At 28.2% G+C, this 12,909-nt stretch overlaps 1 protein-coding gene across 1 annotated transcript in view; it reads right to left on the reverse strand.

Moving 5' to 3' along the window:
- Positions 1-1,842: 1,842 nt before the first annotated feature.
- LOC119674755 (protein dead ringer-like) overlaps positions 1,843-12,909 on the reverse strand; it is a 162,226-nt gene continuing 151,159 nt past the window's right edge. Inside the window, exons 9-10 of the mRNA XM_038085910.1 lie at positions 2,422-2,569; positions 1,843-2,325 (exon numbers count right to left, since the gene is read on the reverse strand). Coding sequence (XP_037941838.1) covers positions 1,843-2,325; positions 2,422-2,569 — 631 coding nt within the window. The remainder of the gene's footprint in view (positions 2,326-2,421; positions 2,570-12,909) is intronic.

Raw genomic sequence — 12,909 nt, forward strand, 5'->3', positions numbered from 1 at the left:
TACAATAACATAAAATAATATAAAATAATATAATATCTATCCATATATAGAAAATTTCATACAAATACTCCTAGAGGTATTGTATATTTTTGTACATATTATATTATATTAAATATTATATATTATATATTATATATTATATATTATATATTATATATTATATATTATATATTATATATTATATATAAAACATAAAAAATGTAATTTATTTTAAGAATTACGTACTTCGGCTAAAAAGATGAATGACATTTTTTCAAATTTCTAGTGAATTTTATTGAAACAATATAAAACACTTAAGGATTAAAGATTAACTTAAGTGTAATTGTTAATCTAGCTCTAGAATTTCTCTCGATAGTTTTAAATACAAATGCTCTGTACACACAGCCTTTTAAAATGGTTTGTGTATGTAATTATTATGATGTGGTGAATTCTGACTATGTGCCTTAAAACAAAACCTTTACGGTCTTCAAATTGCTTAAATTCTACAGCGAAAAGAGTCCTATATTAACAGAATACGATATAATTTTATACATAGAAGGACCTCATTGCAACTTTTCTTCCTTTTTTTTAAACTGAATTTTGTTAAATCAACTTAACATAAATGTTGCGAAACAAATAAACTTAATAAATTTATTTCTAATTCTGGGAACAAAATGTCAACAAACAATTTGCACACTACACAAAATTAAACACACATAATTTGTATTTTTTTTACGAAGCGGTAGTATCTGTGACAATCTACACTCTGGTATTTTTTAGTCTTAAGTTTAGGCTGCAATATGACACATACCGAGAAATGAAGCATGAATGACCATACAGATCACTGTACGTTTAAAGTGAAGAACTGTTTTTCAGCTTTGTTAAAAGGTACAGTCTTGTTGAAACATTTTATTTTTCTCGACAAAAAGTTTGAAAGCCCATACACCCAATGTGTTCTAACCTTTCAGAAAACTTTTTCGACATTCACATTTACATTGACGTCACGGTTCAAACACATCAACAAGTAGTGACTATCAATCGTCCGAATAGCCCAAATCAATACAAACGATGCCACTCAATAATCTTACTTGTCTCTAATAGTTTCTTGTTTCTAAACAAACCCATCCGTTCTCGCACGTTATCAACTTTAAATTAAATTTTGAGAATTTAAGAAAGTATGGTTTTATCAGTGATTTACTTTGTCTAAATCCTGGGAAGTCTTCCCAGTACTCCAACCGCATATGATTTTCCCTCTCCTTGATAATTTGTTTTAGACTGGCCCAGTTTAACCCACAAAAGATGATGATATATGTAAGTCTATTGACGAATATAACAACTCTTTCGCTTGTCGAACCCAATTTTTTTGGAACATTCATTGGCAGCCTGTAATTAGACCTCATTTCTTAATATTTGATGCATGGGTGTTCTCATTATGTTCAGACATTTGTGGTCCCCATTCAAAGCACTTCTACGGGAATTTTTTTTTTGACGTTACCGTTTTGCAACACTATCAGTTTTGTTATAATATATAACGGTTCGACATATGAAAGAGGTATATAATATATAAATATATATAGAGATGTATACATATTATATATATAACGGTAATATTTGGATTTCTGTCAAAATATAGCGCTTTGGGAGATTAAATTCTATTACGTACATATTTTTTTTCCAAAAAACAATAAAATGGAAAGCATAGTAAGCTGTCATTAGATGAAATATGGATGTAGTATTGCCTCATGAACAAATTTATAGCAATTTTAGTTAGAAGGCGCCCTCTATACAATACACTATATATAATAATAAATACATAATAAATACAAATATGTATACATCTAAATAAAATATGTATTCGGAAACTCACCGTTGCGGTTCAACGCGTTGTATTTCTGCTGCACCCTGAGGTGAAGCATTGACTGAGGCCGGTGGACTTGTGTTGTTGTGATACATTTGCCAAAGTGCAACACGTGACATTTCCAGAGCATTCAGTGCTTCACGTGTAGTGATTTCGGGACTTTGCGAACGTTGACGTTGTTGTTGTGGCTGTTGATGTGGTGTACCACTACTACTGCCACTGCCATTAATCCCGGCATTAGCGCCTAAAGCGCTTTGATCCTTTTTTCCCTGCATCATATTTATATATTCCATCATACGTTTTTCGATTTCATGTGTTACGATATTTGGCATTTGCCCAAATGTGGGCGCCATCAGTCTGTGATGTGCGGCCGCAGCAGCAGCAGCAGCTTGAGCTTGTTGATTAGCAGCAGCCGATGCTGCATGTGTAACCAATGCCAGAGGTGACATTTGTTGCATGCCACCAGATAAAGGACGTGCCATTTGTGGCTGTTTTAGAGAGAAAGAAAAAGAAAAAGAATTTATAAAGTTGAGATTTTATTATTTTTTTAATATTATATATATTATATATATGTAAGAACTCACCATTTGCATTTGATTGTGCATTGCCTCATATTGTCCATAACTGGAACGACGTCCTTCACGACGATTGCCATCGATTGCGGCTTGCAATTCCGCAGGTGAACTGAGATTTTTCTTTTCACATTCGTATGGATAAAGATACTTCATGTATCTGCAAAAAAAAATAAAAACAAATATAAACAATGAATAATTTGCTTTGTTTGTATTTAGTTTTTTTTTTTTGGATTTTTATTTTATTTTTTATTTTATTTTTGTTTAAGTTTAATTTGCATATCGAAGTTGGAAAAACGGAATATCGAAGAAAAACTACTTCGCCGCTAATAAAACAAGCAAAGTCAATTTGATAATCAGCATTAATAACCAATAACAACAACAAATACAACAACTACAACTACAACAACATTTTGATTGTGTTAATTAAATTAAAAAATGCTAATGGATGCGTTCACACAAATACAAAATAACCAACAACAACAAAACATTAAAAGTGCTTGATGCCACAGACACCGAGTGCAGCATCCCAGAGCACAACTCATTTACAGTGTTGCACTCGAAGGAAAGAAGACTTGAGGAGGAGTAAGTGACATGAGGCTCGCTGTCCATCAAGTGATGGCAACGCAAATAAACGCGAGGAAAGAAAAATCTACAGGTTGTACGTGTACATGTACGTGTATGTGTGTGTTCAGGTGATGCTATTTTTCATGTTACTTTACATACCAAACAAACACACAAACACCCATTGATTTCTTAAAAACTGTACATTAATTTAATGAGTATGTATGTATGTATGTATGTATATATGTAAGTATACGAATGTGTGTGGGTATTTATTTTGACTTTGTTGTTTTAAGCAGAAATTTATAAATCAAACATTGAACAGTTTCATTAAATACACAAATTAAACGTTCATAGTTTTATGAATCGATTAACACCAGTCTACATGGTTTTTTCTTTCCATTAAGTAAATATCTTCCTGCATTGTTTTATTATTTATTGAAACATTATATATCGTATAAACACTCTTAACGGACACTCCTATTAAGCGAACACCCTCTTACACACGAAATTTTTACTCAATTTGGATATTATTTTTAACACTATTTAGACCAATTTGTCCCCTTTTGGCCAAACACTTCGCTATTTGGTCTAATATAAAACTTTTTGACCAAATAACTCTCTTAAACGAACACTATTTGAACCAATTTCACTCTTTCGGGCCAAAAAGCTTTCTTCAACAAACACTGTTTCGATCAATTTAACCTTTTTTCCACAAACAGCTCTCTTGAACAAAACTATTTGCATCAATTTAATACTTTTGACCAAATAGCTCTCTTAAACGAACACTATTTGAATCAATTTAACTCTTGAATAAACATTATTTCGACAAATTAAACTCTTTTTCTACAAACGATTGTCTTGAACAAACACTATTTGGACCCTTTTTGACCAGACAGCTCACTTTAACGAACTTTACCCTAATTAAGCACTTTTTGAACTCTCGAGAGACAAAACTTACAATCTATATATCACTCATTCTATATGTGCTTCGTATGGCACAGAAGCATGAATTTTATCGCAGAATAATGAAGAAAATACTCGAAACATGTACATGGACAGCTAAAAACTTAATTAATTAAAATAATATAAAATGATTTTTTGTTGTTGTAGTGCACTACTATTCAAAAAAAACCTCTTTATGAGAAATATACTAGTTTCTATTAAATATAATAATCACTTTCGTCTAAAAAATTTGACGTTAAATTACAACTTATATTCACAAAATATTGGGTTCGTCCGTGCGAATCGTGGAGTAACGTAAGCATGAGTTTCTCAATATTACGTTCTTAGATTAGGTTCTTTATATAAGAAAGAATATATAAATCATGCAACAAATAATGCCTCTACAAACAGAATAGTATTGAAATTTAACAATTAAAAATAAAAAAATATGATTAATTAATTTTATGATTATACAGCTGGTTTATGATTATGATTTCGTCTAATATAAACACAGCAAGTGAATTTGTTAATAAAACTATCACAGCAAATGATCAAAACTCCAGAAAAATATGCGAACAAAAAAGTCAAGTACGGCTTTGTATCAGTTGGTTAAGGAGCGCTGACTCTGAGCTTGAAATTTGGTAGGGCACAAGTTCGATTCCTGGTACTTGCAGTCTCAAAAAAATTATTATGAATTATAAAACAACATTAAGACAATTTGAAATAACAAATACATATATATAAAAGCAACAACTTAAGTTAATTAAGCAGTTAGCTGGTGCCGTGAGAAGACTGTACTTAAAAAGTTGACATTAGAATATGACTTTTCTGCTTGAAAACAAAAGCATGTTATTAAGCTTTCTTAAAATAACAATTAAATTCGAAACCTCCAGATAAAAACTGCAATTATTTTACTGAATTGCCACTCTTTTTAACTTCACTTAATTATTGTTTATTATTAATTGAAAGAATAAATTATTAAAATATTTGTCTTTCAGCAAGAGCACACGTAAAAATATTGATTTAATAATAAAACTTTTTCTATAAAAATAGTTAATAAAAATATTAATAAAGTAGACGTTATTTGTTTTTAATTACATATATCCGTACGCGTATTAAATTGAATTTTATTTAAAAACAATAAAAACAATGACTTTTGTTCACCAGTGTAATTAAAGCTGAAATCATATTGGCCATAATTACCGTGATTATTATGATTATCATCATTAGCATCATCATTCCATTTACAGTGATGCATTAAGGGAATACGTTATTTACTATTGATATAAAATTCTTGAAGGCGATACTGAGATACGTTAAACGTTTTCCGTTTCTTCTCTTCCCGACCATAACGTAAGACGATTGTCTGTCAATTGTTTGTACGTTGAACTTGATGTCCGTCTGTCTATCTGTTTGTCTATCTCTCTGTCTGTCTGTCTGTCTGTCTATCTGTTGATCTGTCTCTCTACCAGGTCTGTCTGTTTAGCATATTCGAGGTGCAATGCATGTTTGCATGTTTGCATTTTGTGAGTTTAAAATGATTTCTTCTGATTTCCCGTTTAATATTTACATGAAATATTGTAAATGTTAACCGCTTACAAATTCATGCAACGCTAAAATTCATAAGGCCAGGCCGTTCAGCTTATTTTATAAGAGCCAACTTCAGAAAGGATGCTAACACAAACGAGACGAGACGAGACGAGACGAGACGAGGCGAATGGAGATGATATTGCCTTGCGAGTGAAGGTGCAGTTTATATGTGCATCTGAGTTTATTTGATTTACATACACTTCAGGCTGAAATGTTAATTGATTTCTGTAGTGTTTATTAATTAAACGGCAAATATATAAATTTTTCCTTATAAATTTCTTTTTTTTTTTTTATTTTTTGCATTAAATATAGTAATATCCTTTAAAATCTTGGACCACATATGAAGGGAGAGATAAAATTATAATTTCAAATACGTAACATGCATATGTAAAGAGCACTGATTAATTATCGAGCAAATTTTGACGGGGGCAAACCCTCCGATGAAGGTGGGACTTGAGACACCAAAATATATTAAATTAAAAAATAATATTAAAATTATTTTTTACATTTTAATGCGATTAATTCATCTATAATATTTCATATTTCATCTTCAAAATAATCGCATTCAATCGAAAGAATTGATAAACCAACGATTTGTTCATACACTCAGAAAAATATGGTCTAACTACACACAGGTTAATTTGGCCTGCTAATTTGGTTAGAAAAATGTTACCTCATGGTGTAAAAGAGACACGAAAACCAATATATTTTGATCTGAGATTAAGTTGAAATCTGGTTAAATCATTAAATGATTATTTTTCTGAGTGTACATTCAATCACAATATATTTGAACATAGAATATTTCTAATAAAGAAAGATTAGAAATATTATTAAATATTATTATTTTTATCTCATAATTTAATATAAATTTTAAACTGAATCAAAATATAAAAATTTAGAGTCTTATAAAAAATCTTGCAACAGAGCTTATCGAATTACTGCACTGACAGGAAGATAAAGCCTTGAAATATCTACATTAAAAATGTTTATATAAATGTTATATACAATAAAGTTATGTAGACTGCTGTTAGCTGGGAAAGATTCATTTTTTTCGTGCTGTTAACTGGCACATTTTACTCTTTTGTATTTAATATTATTGTTAGCTAACATTTTGACATTTACTTGTTAAAAAAAAACAAATTTATATTCCTCCTCTGTGGCACGCCGCGCTATCATATTTTCATGGCAACAACGGTGGAATGACCCTGATCCCAAATCTCGATGTGTGGGTACACAGAATGCATGGTCAGGTGGATTTCTATCTCACTCAGAGCCTAACCGGACATGGAGTCTTTAAACAGTAAATTCCCGTTTCAAGCACGAAGAGGATTCGTTTAATCGCAGTTGTGAAGGATGCGAACCATGTTCTTTTCTTCTCTTTACATTTCAACAAAGCCAGACTAGAGATCAGTGAGGATCTCTACGGGCTATTGGAAAGCCCGTATACATGGAAAATTTAATCTTGCCTAGGACGTCTACTGACGTAATGCTCTACGGTAGTTCCTGGAGGGACTTTCCGTCCGGGCATGAGGACATGTTTTTAGTGGATTAAAGTACTGTGCTGTCTTAGACTTCAGATGCTTTTAAGTCCTCGTTAATAAAAAAAATATTTATTCTGTGAAATTGATAAATGCAACATCCGGGCTTATCTATCAAGATTGACTATTTATCCAGATTGACTATTTCTCCAGGTTGACTATTTACCCAGATTGACTATTTTTCCAGATTGACTATTTATCCAGATTGACTATTTATCAAATATTGCTATATTGAGCAATAACTCCTTCCATAAAAAGTATGAAGGGGCAAATAAACAAATTAAGAATAAATGATTTAATATATATTGAAAAATGAAGCTATTATAATTATAAATTTAATATAAAACTGCTGACTCATACCTTAAAGATTTCTTAATTGCGAACAAAATAATAACCAGAATATTACTATTTTATTAGTAATAAGTAAATTTAAATCAATAACAATAATAATTTTGCAATAACAAAATAATTAAAAAAAATTGTACATTTAATCTTATGAAATATTTTTTAATTGAATTTTCAATAATAAAAATGAGTAACTTATTTATTATATCCTCCAGACGAGAACTACTCATAATCATTTCAAATCCAATTTTATCCATCAAATCCAAAAATTAATTACACCATTTTTCTTTAACAAATTTAAATGAACATTTTTATGAATTATTGTCTCATATCTCCGGGCTAAAATAAAACATTTAAAATTAATAGCCAAACAAAATGTATTATAATTTTGAAATGAAATAAAAGTGCTTGCATACGAATATGCAAGCATGAATTAATGTTGCCATATAAATATGTAAAAATACATATGCATTTGTATGGCAATGCCTTTTTACCTTTGTTTACTTTAAACTACGGAAAATCATGGCTTGAAGCATTCGCGCAGGCGTCAATTCTTTGGCTGCATATCAAAAAGTTGATTGTTTCTTGCACACAAAGTTGGTTCCACTCTTAACCGGCAGCAAATTGAACATGGAAACATGGTCACATGGAAACATGGCCACATGGTTACATGGCAACATTATTGAATGAGTTACGAGCAAGAAAATGCATTTTGTATTTCTCCACAGAACGATTTGATGTCATTAATCAATGCGAATTGTAATTAATCAAAGCAATAAAAATTTAATTCTACACTCATAAAAAACTACTAAAAATTCTTAACAAGTCGTAAATGATCAATTTGTTTAGTTCTACACGTTATTGACATTTGTTTATAGCTCACGGATGTTTTAGTTTCTTAAGTAATTTGTCTGAGACATAACTGTTGATCTATTTTAAAGTCAAACAGTTTTCCAGAAATAAAAAAAAAATGTTTCCTTTAAATAAATCTCTAGAATTTAAAAATATTTATATTAGAATGTGCTAAAATAATCAGTTATAATTATAAGTGGATCTATCTAAACAATGTTAATATTCTTTAGAAGTATAATCTCTAATAGATCTGTCAGGACGATTTTGCAAAAAAAATGCAAAAAAGATAAGATAATCTGAAAGGAGTACATACACGATCCTAAACAGATAATAAGACACAATTTTCTACTACTTTACTGGTAATGTCATGTTTCCACTTGTTTCATTTAGGCAGTTTTGCTCATTAAGGCCGCTAATGAGAATAACTTACCCTACAAAGCGCTTTCACATAAATGAACTCATTATAAATAAATGAACTGATTTAAAGCGAAAAATGTCGAATGTAATGCTTTAAAATTATATTCCCACAAAGAAATAGTGAGCTAGTAGCTGTTGTGATTGATAGAAGCCGTAATTTCTATTTTTAAAGTTGTAAAAAAACTTTATTAAGTCTGATTGAAACAAATTGGCAACACTTTTTAAATATGTTAAATGCTTTTTTTGACAAATGTTGTTTATTGTGTTGTCAACAAAATGAAATATAAAAATTGTGAACACTAAAAATTAATTAATTTAAATAAAAGAAAACAAAATGAATATTAAAAGAGCAATGGTGAGAACTTTTTATCTTATTCTTTTGATATATGATTTATATGATATATATGATTTTGAGATTGTAAGCAACTTTACCTAACTGGGTGTGCTGATTAGCAACAATAATGATGGCAGAATTGTAATAAAAAATTGTATACAGGCTGCAAATAGATGTTTATACAAATATTTGGACTTAATGAATTCAAGATTCCTATATAAAGAAAGTAAGTTACAAATGTATAGGACAATAATAAAACCGATAGCTGCATATAGCTCAGAACAATGAACAATGACGAAGGCGAATGAAGAAGCTATAAACATTTTCGAAAGAAAATTAGTGCGCCAAATTTGCAAGCTAATCCAAATTGATGCAGAAACTTTTTAAAGATGAACAAATAATGAAATTGAAGAACTACCAAGAAACGAAAATATAGTTAGATATATTAAATCGCAAAAACTACAATAGGCTGCTCTTGTAGTGAGAATGGGACTGCAGAGAAAGCTGAGCAGTATATATAACGCAAAGTCGATAACAAGCAGGCACAGAGGTAGGCCAAGAACAAGATAGGATAAGAACTTGTATGGTGAAACAAGAACGATTGGAATACTGAACTGGTAGAGTAGCAGAAGTTCGAGACAGATGGAGGCAGATCGTTCACACTGCCAAATAAGAAGAACAAATATACATTCGCAATAGACTGAAATTTGACTTTAGTTGCACTGAAGCTTAAAACGAGAAAATTTTTTCCTAGTAAAACCTAACTCTGAAGATTTTAAGAGCATTATTATTGCTTCACATGTTTTCTTTCGTAAGTTGAGAGTATTTTTTTGCTACTCTGAGAGAAAAAATTAGGGTAGAGTAACCAAGATCGTACTTTATAGGCAGGAAAAAAGTTATAGTGATTTCAAAGCCTCAATGTATACATTAATTGTTGACCTGATCACCGAAATATATTATTCGCTTTTACTGCAGACTATGATATTTTATATACATTATTTTTATGCGCATATAGTTCATCCATTCAATTGGTCGGAACTTCGGCCCTTCTCTCGCTTATCTGCCTCTCTATCATGATGTTATATTTCAATACAATATATAAGACATATTCTTATACAAAATTTAATAATATATCAATATACTATATATTATTACAAATAACTCATAGCTATATATATTATTAAAAATTATTAAACAAATATCACAATTACTTGATTTAAATTACAAACAATTAAATGTATAAGTAAACGCATGATCGCCATTTTATTTATTTATCATATATGAAACTTTTGTGCTTTACCTTATCTTTTTTTTTTCTCTTCATACGTTGTTATTATTTTCTTATCATCATAGCAAAAATACTACTTTTCAAATGCGCTGCTCTGATTGGTTAGCTTTTATTTTATTCAAATTTTTATCAATTTTCTTTTGTTACCATTTTCGATTATTATAATCACCATAATAAAAATGTAGTGTGAACGCCATTTTGAAGACCAACTACAGCGCATGATGCATAGGTACGAGTATGGAAAAAAACTTTTATTCATTTTAATTTGTTTGTTCATATGAGAATAATAATAATAATAATAAAAATAATATAATATTCAAAATGTTTCAAAACATATTTTTCAATCAGAAAGCTTTTAATTAAAATAAATTATATTAAAAACAAAATTAATTAAAATCATTATAATAATTAAAAAATAAATTAATTTAAATATATTTATTATTTTTCCTTTTTCAATTTTATATATTTTCATTACTACTTATATATATTAAAATATTAATTTATTTATCGTTATTAATAGATTTAAAGAGATTGTATAAACTTTCTTATGGTGAACAAAAATTTAATGTCAAGTAATTCAATTCACTTGACAGGTAACGAACCAATTGTTCAGCTATTATCTATCAAAAAAAATTAGTAAAATTAATTTACTTTAAAATATAATAGACACTTTGACCTATTTTGATCACTAAAAAATAGCTATTAATATTTAAATCATTTAATTTTTGCATGTATATTTTAATATTGAAAGGTTTCATATAGCGCTTTTTAATATTCCTTTATTTTTTTTTATTTGCTGATGAGCAACTTTTTTTGTATTATTTAATTTTAGTTTACATTATTTTATTTTAATTTATTTTATATTGTTTTATTTGATTTGATTTTACTTATTTAATTTTATTGAATTATTTATTATAGTAAATTATTTTTTTATTTAATTTTTCTTAATTTAATTTTTTTTTATTTATTTTGTATTTTTGTTTTTTATTTCAAATTTTTTTATTTTAGTTTTATGTTTATTTTTTTCATTTTTTGTTAATTGTATTTTATTTTATTTTCTTTTATTGTATTCTATTTTATTTTATTTTATTTTATTTTATTTTATTTTATTTTATTTTATTTTATTTTATTTTATTTTACTTTATTTTATTCTACTTTATTTTATTTTATTTCAGTTTATTCCATTTTTTTAATTTAATTGTATTGTTTTTAAGTTTAATTAATGATTTTTATACCATTTTATTTTATTTCATTTTGTTTATTTTATTTTAATTTATTTGTCTTTCAATATTTTATTTATTAATTGAAGCTAAATAAAAGTATAAGAGTATATGTCAGAGTATAAATTGACTGTCTCTAGGTTGATAACGTTAACCTCTTAATTTTTTTATGGAATATCGCCCTCATTAGTGAACTATTGATTCCTTTGTAAAGAGGGTTTCTGTCACTTATATTTCTAGTTTAAGAACTGCTTAAATCAACATCACTGCAGTGTTCAATGTCAATTATCTCTGGTGCTCGAAAAATGGTTCTCATACATTATAGACCTTACTTTTCTAAGACTAGACATCTGCACAATAGATGAAAGCTTAACAATTAATCTTTTTCGTTTTTACAGAAGCCGCAAAGATCAAAAGTTAGAAATGGATTATACATTAGACTTTTGCCAATCTCAAAAGATAATATGTAAAGATAATATTACTGATTTCGGTTCTACTCAAGTTAATCAGTTTCTGAGCTTTAGCTAGGTTTATGGACGGCTAGATTTGTTAAATCTCTTCACAAACGGTCTTACCTTACAAAACTGGGAACTTATTTTAATAGAGTTAATAGATTTTATAGCCAAAAAAGTAATACCATAAAGCAAGTTATGGGATTTTTCCCGGTACTAATGATATAACTTAGTTCGGCATCTTATATCGAATGAAGAAATAAGACTCGGTAAAATTGGATCTACTTTTTATCCAGAAAATTTGACTCAGTGCAAACACCCCTTAGTTAAAAATAATTAGTAATAATACAATTATGATAAATAAATAACTCAATATGTTTTGAAAACTTTCTTCGCAAATATTTCATCTCGAGTGTGTTAATCTGGCCTATAAGGATATGGTTTAACAAAAATGTAAAACCATGGAGAAATTTAACTTAAGAAATATTAGGCATAATTAGCAGTTAATAATTATTTCATGGAATTTTGAAAATTTAAAGATTCATAAAAATTTTCTTTAAAATTATTATTATTAGTAACTAAAATTTTTCAACAAACATTAACCCTTTTAAAAAATGTTTCAAAAACTCTTTTTACCTCAAAAATTTAAATTACTTATTTGAATTTTATTTAAATATTTAATTTAATTACTTGTTTATATTCATTTTGTTATTTAATAAATTAATATCGAATAGTTATTTTCCACTTATATTATGATATTATTATTATAGTTTTACAACATTATTCATTTAACTAAATTTTATTTATTTTAAATTGGTTTCACTTATACAAATACCTTATATATATGCAAGCTATTCTATTGCCAAATGAAAATATTTGAGTGGCCCAAAGCAATTAAAAAACTCGTAATTAAGGAAGAAGATGATCCATTTTTTATATAAAAATAGATGCAACA

Source organism: Teleopsis dalmanni, chromosome 2, assembly GCF_002237135.1.
Source record: "Teleopsis dalmanni isolate 2A chromosome 2, ASM223713v2, whole genome shotgun sequence".
Taxonomy (NCBI): domain Eukaryota; kingdom Metazoa; phylum Arthropoda; class Insecta; order Diptera; family Diopsidae; genus Teleopsis; species Teleopsis dalmanni.